At 34.4% G+C, this 12,774-nt stretch overlaps 1 protein-coding gene across 3 annotated transcripts; it reads left to right on the top strand.

Moving 5' to 3' along the window:
- Positions 1-551: 551 nt before the first annotated feature.
- On the top strand, positions 552-4,492 carry LOC118751447. Of its 3 annotated transcripts, XM_036486276.1 has the most exons (7): positions 552-702; positions 758-793; positions 2,130-2,198; positions 2,275-2,516; positions 2,581-2,793; positions 3,944-4,097; positions 4,168-4,492. In XM_036486276.1, the coding sequence occupies exons 3-7, from the start codon at positions 2,132-2,134 to the stop codon at positions 4,269-4,271; spliced, it is 780 nt and encodes a 259-aa protein (XP_036342169.1). In that variant the 5' UTR covers positions 552-702; positions 758-793; positions 2,130-2,131; the 3' UTR covers positions 4,272-4,492. The 3 variants fall into 3 exon arrangements, with proteins under 3 accessions (XP_036342169.1, XP_036342170.1, XP_036342168.1); XM_036486277.1 differs by lacking the exons at positions 552-702; positions 758-793 and adding an exon at positions 1,695-2,041 and having other exon boundaries at positions 3,968-4,097; XM_036486275.1 differs by lacking the exons at positions 552-702; positions 758-793 and adding an exon at positions 1,695-2,041.
- The last annotated feature ends 8,282 nt before the right edge of the window (positions 4,493-12,774 follow it).

Raw genomic sequence — 12,774 nt, 5'->3', positions numbered from 1 at the left:
TTTACGTTGCCTGTTGTTTTCGCTGCTTGTTGTTTTTTTCGCTGTTGTTGTCGCCCAAACTTTGCGAGAAGAATAACGGATCTGCGCATGGCGCAACCTCTTACATATAAACCCTGAGTTCAGAGATAGTTCTGAAATGTATAGGGCGGAACTAGCACTTTAACAGACTGTCTCTAAATTTTATTGCAGGGAAAGTTTGCGGCTAATAAATTTTTGACAAGTATGAGGTGAATAAAATTTCAGTAGCTCATGAGGCTAGTGAAATTTTTGAGAGATGCATAGAAAATGTTAACAATCGCAAAGATTGCTGCTGTGTGTAATTTTTCGTAAAACAAAAGCTTAAATTGATGAATTGCAATCAATGATCCCTGCAAGCCACAGCTAACCACCCTGCAAGCCACAGCTAACCAGTTGCCCCTGAAATTCAACAGATTTACACACACACTCGCAACTTTTTATCTATGCTACCCACACATTTACAAATTTATTTTTCCGACTGTCAAAACAAAATTCTGAGTGAGAGCACCGGACCTAATAAACATTTTTACTGTAATAAGAATTTTATGCGTTAGAGCGAGTAAGTGGAAATGAAGCAAAATTTGACAGCTTTGATCACAGAGGCTGTGACTTTAGCAAAAGTTTGACATCTTTGATCACAGTAGGCTGTAAATAAAAGCGTTAATTTTGCAAAAACATTTGAAGGTAAGAGAACGTTTTAACAATTTGCATTCTTTATAATGGAATTTTTTTCTTTTAGATTGCCGAAACACTGCGATTTAATCATATAATTAAGGTATGTATTAGAATTATTCAAATATTTGTATATTTTAATTGATAATTTTGCATTTACAGATTTGCGATTTTTCATTCTAAATTTATCTTCGACCCTGCTACCACGGAACATCAACGCCACCTCCAGTCAGGCACCACACCAGCATATCCACCACCTTCAACGCCGCCACCAATAAACAGCACTGCATACATTATTCGGTAAGTTTTCATGCGACGAATAAACGTTGCTTCTGCTGCAACTGCCTACATTAATCATGTTCCTGGTGCTTCCCGATTTGCACATTTCACAAGAAAAGCTGTTTTTGCAATTAATAAACCTTATGGCGTACAGAAACAGCTTCCTATAAAAACCTGCGAAGCGTGAAGTACCTGGAACAGGCTTATTTAGTGCGTTCCAGAACGTCTACGATTTGCAGGTTTTGCAGGATTTAGTCCAAAGTCGTTCCCGTACGCCACGTTCACATAAGGCTTATTAAAGGCAAAAACAGCTGTTCCGGTAAAACCTGCAAATCCTGCAAATCGTGAAGTACGGGAACCGGCTAATTATGTGCAAATGTAAACAACAAAAGAAAGTGCAGTGCTACATATGTAAAAAGTGTAGTAGGTCAGCCTTTGGCTGTTTTCCAAAACGAGTCAGTTCAACAAGTTGTAAATTGGAATTTCATGGTTGTGCGCTTAAAAACTGATATGTTTTGGAAAACAGTCTTTCTTACGATTATGCGATACCTTTTTATGTGCATATATTTTCAAATTTAGGACTGGTGAATGCGGTCATTCTGGAAGCCATAGTTTACAAAGTGTAGTGCACAGTTCAACAACAGTGATTGGGTTTGCTACTTCATAGCAGCAGAGGAAATGGAAACATTGCTCTGCTATTGCTACTTCTCTACTTTAATGGATAAGAAGCACGGCCAGAATCGGAAAACACACGAGGACCTTTCTTGTTTTACTTGGTTCTATGTTTCGTTGAGGCACAGATCAGGTAGGAGAACTAAAATATGAACGAAGTGATATTTGTAGTCAGAGTAATAGCACATACAACAATATTATGATAGCCTCAACGAAACATAGCACTAATTAAAACAAGAAAGGCCTTCTTGTGTTTCCCGATTCTGACACTGCTTCTCATCTATTCAAGTAGAGAAGTTGCAATAGCAGATCCACGTTTCCGTGCCACTGCTGCTATGAAGTAGTGAACTCAACCACTGGTAGTTGTCATAATTCGCAGTAGTAACAGTTTAACATGAAGGTAGAATTTTTATTTTTGGATTCCTGATACGAATAAGTTTATTTTAGTTCCGATTCTGCATAATCTTTTTTTTTTCCTTCTCTTGAAGCAATGGATTTGTCACCACTGTTCCTGGGAGATACCGAAGCGCTCTCTCCACCACGCACGAGCAACACAGGTATTTCGAAAATATACATACATATACATTTACAATATGTTTAATAGTTTTTAATCAAACATTCCTGCGCTTTCAGATGTAGCCCTACATAGAAAGCGCTTTCATGTGGCACTGCCTTACGAGGAGCGCTTTGTCTCCCAGCCAACAGTAACCACCAACACGGGTGTAGCCACTACAACAACAACAAGCAACACAGGTCAACAATTTACCTTGTCTCACCTGCTGGAGAGGCAAAAAGAAATGTTTGATGGCGTCATGGCCGCCATTGGAAGAGTTGAGTCAAAGGTGGACGGAATAGCAAATGCTCTGGCCGAAAAGGTTATATCAATGTACATATTTATGAATGCTAAAATTATTGTTTAATAATTTTTTTTTTTTTCAGATGCCCGAACGCGCCGAAGTTCAAGCTCAAGGGCAGCTACTGCGAGAGTGCAAAGTGGTGACCTCGAAAGTTCACCAAAGTATTTCCCGAATCACTGGAGATGCTATTAGTAAAGAGCATACTTTGCTTCAAAGTATGCTTCCACTATCATCCCAGGAAAAGTTAAATACTTTGGAGAATCTTTTGGGAAACAAACCACACTCCGATGCGATGGTAATTTTTGCTAATTTGTTTTATTGTTTTTTATACACATATACAAATGTATGTATATATCATATTAGTTGTATATATGCATTTTATTTTACTCATATTAATTTTTATTCGTATATACATATGTATGCAATTTTTTTTATTAAAATTTGGTTTATAGTATGTATAACAAAAATCGTAAAAACCAAAGTTCCAAACTTTGTACAAATAACAGGAAAATTCGATAAAATTTAATTTAATTTTCATGCACTTTTCCAGCTTTTTGATACGAATTTTAAAAATGTTTTGAGTGTGCAATTCTGTAGCCCACTGATTTTTAGTATAATAATATGCAAGTTTGAAATTTTCACAAATGCGATTTTTTTGTGAACGGATTGGCTTACTTTCTCCCATACAAAAATAAACTCAATCACACAAAAGAAAATCTAAAAAATGCCGCAAATTTGTAGAAACTTTAAACTTAAATCTTATTATAATAAAATTCAGTGGACTATAAAATTCCATACTCGAAATATTTTTACAAATCGTATCAAAAAGCGGGAAATGGGCATGAAAATTTATGGAAATGGTTTGTATGATTTTTGTTGTACTATGAGCCACTTAACTCTATCTTTCAAGAACACGCAAAACAGCATATGTCAACAAAACATATTTTACCGTTAAAGAGAACTATATTATAATTAGAAAACAAAATACATATTTAGCTTGTTGCCGTACTCTAGGATTTGCAGGTTTTACAGGAACAGCTGTTTTTGCCTTTGATAAACCTTATGTGAACGTGGCGTATGGGAACAACTTTGGAGTAAATCCTGCAAATCGTAGACGATCTGGAACGCTCTAATTATATAATTACTTTTTCGCTGTTCACAAACTTTTGAAAAATTTGTTTTCAACAACTAAATATTTTCTTTTAAATAACAGTTTTTGCTGTGACTTACCGCTCTGTAAACATATGATATTTTGCTTGTCTGTGAAAGATTTTGACGATTTTTAGTTAAAGATGCAGTTTTACCATTTTAAATAAGATCTTTCGATTGGTGTTAATTTATATTTCGTTTATGTAGTCATATATTATATTTTATTATTTACATTTATATTTATAATTGCATTTATGTACATATCTAGTATTTATAAATTTTATAATCTTTTCCAGCTGAACATAATTTTAAAATTGAAGGGTGCTAAGGGTTGTGTGAAACACGTGTTGAGAAGCATTTTTGCCGACACTCTACTCATTTCATACAATTATGAGGGCAAAGCCAACAAAGCTCCACTTCTGGGGCTAAAAACAATAGAATTAGTTTTCGGTAAATATGTTTTAATTGTTTATTTGACTTATGTATTTCAGGAAGTAATGCATTTATATTTTTCCAACAGATGCGTTTGTGAGTATGCCCAAAATTGACCTCATTGCGGAAATCAGAAAGCACGTGTTCCTAAGCCACAATAGGTACAAACAAATTGTAATAAAAAAAAATTAAACATAATAACAAATCTAACAATAATTAATTTAATTATCTTATTATTAATCTCTAAAAAAAAAGTAACATAAAAATTTAATAACTTTCCAATCTAAATTTCAAAAACGTTATTTAAATACGGCTATTCGGGATTTTTTGTATATCGACTGCGGAGTGGAAGATCGACCTCGGCAGCCAGTTCGAAAATTACCTATCTCAAAAAACTTTTCAAGAACGCCCTATTTCAGAATTTTATTAAAAAACGCTCCCGAGTTCGGTTCAAAAAGGCCCTATCTCACTTCAAAATGTATTGAAAATGTGCTGAGATAGGACGTTTTTGAAACGAATTCTAAAAAACGAATTGAAAAGTTTTTTGAGGTAGGATGTTTTCGAGCTGGGTGCCGAGATAGGTCGATCTTCCACTTAGCAGTTGATATGCTCTTGAATTCTGTATTTGTGGTTTTTCTTAGGTAATGGAGTAAACTTTTATATTGTATTGCTGTAAGAAATTTCACTACTTTTTCTACCAAAAACCACAAATACACATGCAAGGGCATATACAAAACATCCCGACTACCTTTATTAATTTGTAAATAATTGTACATAGTTAAAAAAGTAAATTTTAACAATAGTTTTTTTAATAATTTTATATTAAAATTTGCATACTGGAATTTTAACAACAAAAAACCTACCTATCTACCTATTTATAAAAGCTTAGTAATTAGTAAATGTAAATACATAGTTTTAAACATTTTAACAGCAGAAATAACAATAATTAATTGAATTACTCACTGATCTGATTATTTAAATTAATATTTTATTATTTAATAAATTTTAATACTACATTATTTTGTCCTTATGAAAGCGGTCATATTTATGTTTTTAAATATGTTATTGAAATAAATAAATGAATAATGAAAAAATTACTTTTTGTACAATTTACTTAAAAAATTTGTGGTTATAAACACCATAGCACTAACTACTTGAGTAGGTATCGTTAACTACATGGTAACCATAATATTAGCTACTTCAGCAGCTATCTTTAGCTACATGTTAACCACAACATTAGCCACTTCAGCAACCATCGTTAGTTACATGTTCACCACAGCATTAGCCACTTCAGCAACTATCATTAACTACATGGTAACCATAACATTAGCTACTTCAGCAGCTATCATTAACTAAGTGTTCACCACAACATTAACCACTTCGGTCGCTATGAAAGGGGAATTAGAGTAGTTCAGCTATAGTTCGTTGAAATCGAACAGTTCTATTAGTGTAAGGGAGATAACGTATCACACGTATATGAAAAAGTGGTTAATATTTGCACACGGCTAGAACAAAGTTAGCCAGTTTATATACCGCTTCACAAATGAACGATAACTACCGGTTAACCACAATTCTAGCTGTTAGCTGTCTTGCAGGGATGGTAGATGTTTTCTTAAAATATTATATTTCACTTCAATTTGCAATAGTTTATTCCGAATAAATCTCCGGTTATCAAAAATTTACACAGCAGATTGGAAAAACTGTCTCACCATAGTAAAAACTACTGAACCCGCATGGCGTTAAGACGCCAAAATTGAGTTTAATATTTTAAACAGATGGCAACACTATTCACAAACAAAAAGGTCGTAACTTCAAAAAATAAAACCTTAATGCACATTTAGAATGACGGTGCTGATATGACACATTAAAGATCTGATGACCATAACCAAGAAATTATTTATTTATAAAAATTAACTCGAAACTAATTTTTTCGGTATATTATGGGTTTATTCGAAAGACCATATATTCCCATTAGTTATGGAACCCGATTTCATCATGTGACTGTATTCGCAGTAGCGCATCCTGTTAACCGAGTTCTCCAAGACCTTGTTGATGGTTTCTGGCTATATCGTAAGAAATGCCCGACATACGCCTTAAAGGCCTGAATCGTTAATAGATTGCTCGCATTATATCGGTCCTTCACGACATGGCACAAAAATGTCTAAGGGCGTGAAATCGCGGCTCCGAGGGGGCCAATTGACTTCATCGAGACAGCTGATAATACATCAACTATCAACTGTCTGTCAAAACGTAGACAGGGTGTTTAAAGTGATGTAGAAAACGACTAAAGTTAATAAAATAAAGATAAAATTTGGCAAAATATACATTGAATTAAATGAATTCCGATGTTTATATAACATTTTAATATTCAGCCTCATTGCATAAGTCGTAAATAAGGCTGAATTGTACGACTCGACGACATTAGCATTGTCTACTGTCGAGCTGAAAGAAGTAGGCGACGAAAATCGTCCAAAACTATGCAGTGCTGCCAAGCTTTTCCGTTTTAATACACTAGTCGAGTGGAAATTTTAGGCAATGACGTTAAATTTTCGATAGGACTCGACTCTCGAAAAATGACTTGCATTCGGCACAACTCTCGCAATGAGGCTGATTTTAAAGCATTTTGGTCAATGACTACACTTAATAGAACTTTGTCAGATACCGTTTAAAGTTTTTTTTCTACATATTGAGTGTAACTCTGTAGCACATATAATGAGGTGATCTTAGCTGTGAGGTATTTCTGGAAATCATCCGATTCTTTTTTCATGGCCTCGTCAGAATGGGTACTTTGCGTACGTTCCGTTTGTGTTTGCATAGAGAGCGTCAGATTGGCAACTCTTGCGGCGATGGACCCAGCGAACGTAGGCCAACACTCAACTTTTGACGCACGTAAGTCCGTCACTGCTGACAGTTGTATAACCCCGCGTTTACACAAGACAAGTCCAATGAGAATATGCACATAATTTACACATTGCTTGAGTAAAGTAAGCATCCAGACAAAAACTGTCTTCGAAAAGCCAGAGACAGTGATAAATACATCAAGAGAAGTGGCAATATATCAGTAAAAAAAATGTGAATGTGTTGCTATTGTATCTGAAAAATTGACTTGTGGAAACCCTAAGTACGCGGGCATAAGGAGCAGCTGATTTTTGTTTGCAGACGCAACACCTTCATTGTGACGTACATATCTCTACGGTACGTACGCCACTTCCTTCGCATACTTTTCCGTTATTGACGTACAAGTACCCATTCTGACGTGCATATCACTTGTAAGTATGCACAATGGTTGCCACTTTCGAAAATTATTACCAAAATTAGTCGACAAATTTTTGGTTGGCAAAAAGGTAAATTTTTTCATTTTGGTAGATTTTTGTTAGAAAAACAAATTCAACCTTTCGTACCCGCTTTATGTTTCGTAGTTATCTTTATATTATAAACTTTATATTATATAACTATAGCAAAAGTGTACTCTACTTTATTAAATTTATTTTCGAACACTTTAATGCACACTTTTTATATATGTACATATATTGCATTTGCATTTTGTTGATACGCGGTTTTGTACTTTAAACGACGAATGTATCATCCCCCTAGTATGCATCATCCAACTCAACATAGTTGTATATATACATATAGTTATAAACGTGCATACATATGTACATACTAGGGATGTTTCGAATGTCATATTTTTGGAATGCGAATGCGAATGTTAGGAATAACATTAAAAAAGCTATAATCAACTTAAGTCATCGTTTTTATTACTTAAAAATTTTGTAAATTATTAGAACATTGAACGAGTGCATAACCTATACATACGGTGACCATCCGTTCTGTTTTTTGCAGGACCGTACTGTTATTTAAAGGTCTGTCCTGCATAGTTTTTCAAAACAGAAAGCCCCCAAAATGTACTGATTTTTTCTAAGTGTCCTGCCTTTGTCCCGCATTTTCTTCGATATTTTATAATTAACTTTTCCTTATCGAAATAAAAGCAGTGTCGATAACTAATTGATAACTACATAAGGGTAAGCTGGTTTTGAAGGTTCAACTAGTCAATGCGTTCTAAATATTGTACGGTTATGGACAATGGATGACGAGAAATTGAAGACCAGCATCAAATATATCGATAACACTGTTCTACAAATTTTGTGGTAATCGCTTAAGAAAAAAAATATTTTCCAAGCTAATTTTCCTTTCAAACAAGTGCTTTCGTAATTTTTTTTGAAAAACGTGTTATGGGTACATTTCGGACCTATTCGTCAATATCTCATGAAAAAATTATCCAGTCAACATAAGTGACCTACAGTCCTCTTACAAAACTATATTACTTTGCCGATTTCGATGAAAAATTGATTTTAAATCATTTTCTTTTTACAGTAAATGAAAATCTGATGAGAAATGTAGATGTTACGGAACATAATCTGCACAAAAAATATATATTTTTGCAAAGAGCCCATCAATACCTTTCGAACTGTTGGTCGTTTCATGAGATATTGAGGAATAACTGAAAAAGTACTAAAAATAGGTTTTTCGAACAAATCTCGAAAACACTTCTTTGAAACCATGGGTATTTTTTCGTGTTCAACGACCCAAAGCTTGCCTAAAAAATTTACTTTACAGAGGTTCATATTTCGTGTAAAGTAATATGTAATCAGCGTTGCCGCTTTGGTAATTTTTAACCAAATTTGGTAATTTTTTTCTTTATTTATCAAGTTTGGTAATTTGGTAATTTATTTTTCAATTTGGTAACTTTTTCGATTCGGTTTACATGGTTTTGATTCCACATTAGTAAGTGGCCCGTAAGCGTTTCCTTTTATAGAAATACCAGGTAATCCTGAAAGTTTCGCAAGGTGAAAATTGTTCCAGCGTTCCTTGGCTACTAGAATGGTGCGATCCTTAACAAACTGCTTGAAAGTGGCTATTGCTAAGAACATCCACCGTGCCCTTTCCTGGAAGGTTTTGGGTGGTTGTTGTTGTTGTAACAGCATACATATTCCCCAAAGAGATTTTGGGGAGTGTTGCTGGAGTGACAGTCCTTGGCCAGATATAAATCTGGGTTTTTCCTGTTACGTAGACCCGACTGTCGTGGGAACCTACCTTTCCCTGTCAGTTCGTCAGCTTTGCAATTACCATCAATTGTCCGGTGTACCCGGCAACCATATATATGAGTAGAATTCTACGAAAATATGTATGTTCTCGTTCAAAAAGCTACGGCATTCAGGGGGGACTTCACTCTGTCTATGTGTGAGTCGAAAGCTTTCCTACTTCCTTACAGTGGTCGAAAAAATTATAGCCGCACCATATTTTGACAAGTTTTAACATATTATTAAAAATTACCTAACTTATTTTATGTGCAGAACTGTACAAATATACATGTCGAGCCCTAACTGCCAAAATAACGTAATTATGTATGTTTGTGCACATTAGTTCTGCACATAAAATTAATTTGGTAATTTTTTGTTGAATTTGGTAACTTTTTTCGGTGATTTTGGTAAAAAATAAAAAAAAATTTGTGGCAACTCTGTATGTAATATGCCTTATTATAATTTTGTAAATATTCTCTTCGTTATTTGAATAGCGCATCCTTTTAATACTTAGTAGGTACAGTTTTCCTTTTGTTTGTTTAATGTTCATTAACTTTTCATAAAAATATAGCATATTCTACATCTACATCTCATTTAAAAAATTTTTGAAAATTAAAAAAAATAAACATAGGGGCGACATTTTTTTGTTGACTGTGCTGCGCATTTTCTTCCATATAAAAATTTTTTCAGCATACTTTGTATGGTAGAAAATCAAAAAAAGGGTACGCTATTCAAATGACGAGGAATGTATATATGTAGTATATTTTTGTTACTTTTATACTGCGCAATTATATGTAAGTAAATTTTTTGAAAAATTGTCCTGCATTTTCAAAATATATTTATGCTCACCGTACCTATACAGTGTTTTAGTCTATTTAGTAGTCAAAGTTCACAAGGGGCATATTATATTAAAAAAATAATAATTTTGCTGCCATTTCTCCCATGAGGCTATTTCTTAGAGGCTCGTATATAAGGCCGGCTGCACTGAACAATTGTTCACTTGGAACGCTGGCGGGTGGAGCGTTCAAATATTTGCGGGCCAGATCTGTCAGTTTGTCGTATTAGTTTAGTTTTCCACCAATCGAGATGATTTTCACCGAGATGAGCTCGTTTTTCTTTAAGATAGGCCTTCAATTGAGCTTTAATTTCACATTTTTTAATGCCTCCAGATTCTACATCCGAGCCTTCGCTTTCCCTCGAGGAATCTAAAATTATTTGTAGGTTGCTTATACGACTTTTAGCAGTCCTTGTTGAAGGCCATCAAAGCTGCTTGACATACTACCTAGCCTAGCCGTGTAGCGCCTGAAGCTGAAAGCCGGATATTGCCCGCACCCTGGTTATACAGACTTAGAGCAATTTCAACAATGTTAGAGTGGACTCTCTGCCCATGTACACACTCACATTCGCATCATTTGATGCGAATGCGAATATGTTAAATGATAAGAATCATTCGCATGACGAATGCGAATGCAAATATGTATTCGAAACATCCCTGGTACATACCGACATACACACAGAACTAGCACAACAAACCAATGAAGGTGAAGTTAGTCAAGAACGGAACTCATACTTAAACGCATTCTGTACACGCAGAATTTTGTCGATTACTGGAGCCCTCAGTGTTGCTTACTACAGTGTTGCCACTCATCAGTGCCTTTTCATAAACTTACCTTTTCAACTACAATTTTTCGTGCTATAATAGATGCTAGCTATATATAAACTACTTATTTTCAACAAAAAACCTTATTCGATAGTAAATTTCAAATATTTTAAACGTATTTTGAATAGGAACTTATAACTTTTTTACCATCTGCAAAACTGAAAGAAGGAAGAGGTCAGCTGACACGGAAAAATCAAAATTCCGCAGATTTCTGCGCTGCGGGCTACAACTACAGAAAAATTCTGCGCTGTTGAGTTTTCATTTACATGGCGCTCTGGTAAGACAGATCGTGACTCGGGTTTACGTAACGGTAGGTTTACGTTCTTGACTAATTTCACCTTGAGACCAAAAGCAGACAGTATCAGTGATGCCACAGACAAAATTTTTTTCCTATCAAAATTTCCTACCATAACCAACCACAACCTACCAAACATTTTTGAGTTTTTAATATATATATATATTTTTTTTCAATGTCAAGTTTATTATAAGAATAGATAACATTTAACAGATAATTCGTGAATAAAATGAACACTGCTGACTTGATGTGAATATTTATTATATTTTTAATAGGGGGGGCCTCATTTAAAGAAAGGGAAACTTAAGAATTTGTATGTTACGTTAAAAAAATACATATTTTGCTGTGACGGTGGGTGTCCCCCATTTAATTAATTTTGATTTTTACGCTTATAACTTCTCGCCATAAATGTATTTTTCTAATAACTTACCACCATTTTAAAGCTCATGAATTATTCTTTCTTTTTGGATAATTATTTTTTGCATTGCCACCTTTAATAGATGAGGAATGGCTTGAAAACTTGATGCAAACAGATTGCAGTATATTATATATGCATTTATAACAATAAAATAGGGAAAATAGTGAAAAATAAATGGCTAAAAATCTATATCTAAAGATTTATTATACATGCTTTACTGTACAGATTTAAACACAATTTATATAATTTTTTTTTTATCAGCGCTGTCATCTTCGCTGTATGTACATTGGACTGAATCACCAAAAAATTTTGCGATTTTTCCACCGGGATTGCAAAATTTGTTATATTTTAAGCAGAGGTCGAAAATAACCGTCAACACTTTGAAAGTGTCCCAAAATAACCGTCACTATTTAAGGGGAAAATTAACCCACAAAACAGAACAGGTGGTTTATTTTTTGTAGATGTGTGCTCCTCTCTGTGGGAAAGGGTTATTTTGCGAATAATTTCCGTTGCCGTTGTTGGACACGGACACTTATCGCTGGAAGAAGAAAAATAACTGCTAGAAGTGCGTAGAAACATATCAAATTTGCTGTTGATAGAGAGATATAAGCAACGTCAACGTCACGGTCATGTTATTGATTTAAAATACGCTATCAATTAAAAAATTATTATTATGATTTAGTTTGTTGACCAAATAAAAAATAAAATTTATTTGTGATTTGATTTTTCAACCAAATAAGAAATACAAATTTTTGATTTGATTTGTAGAGCAAATCAATTTGATTTGTAATTTTTCAATTAAATAATACTTTTGTTATGCGACGCAAATAAGATATTTAAGTATCTTCCAACTTCCAGTTCCACGGGAGAGAGATTTTCAAGACCTCTTCGGGGTTTTCGGAATCTTCGGGACTACTTCAAGATTTTTAGTCTATTTCGGGATTTTTGGACTATTTTGGGATTTTCGAGACTTCTTCAGGATTTTCGGAATCTTCGGGAGTTTTGGGCTATTTCGGGATTCTCGGGACTAATTTGGGGATTTTCGAGACTACTTTGAGATTTTTGGGATCCGCGGCACTAATTCGGAATTTTCGAGACTTCTTCAGGATTTTCGGAATCTTCGGGACTACTTCGGGATTTTTGGGCTATTTCGGGATTCTCGGACCTAGTTCGGTATTTTCGGGACTACTTTGAGATTTTCGGGATCCGCGGCACTAATTCGGAATTCTCGAGCCTTCTTC

The sequence above is a fragment of the Rhagoletis pomonella genome, unplaced genomic scaffold (assembly GCF_013731165.1).
Source record: "Rhagoletis pomonella isolate Grant_MI unplaced genomic scaffold, Rhpom_1.0 Rhpom_scaffold_00713, whole genome shotgun sequence".
Taxonomy (NCBI): domain Eukaryota; kingdom Metazoa; phylum Arthropoda; class Insecta; order Diptera; family Tephritidae; genus Rhagoletis; species Rhagoletis pomonella.
This window is presented reverse-complemented; position numbering and strand designations above follow the sequence as displayed.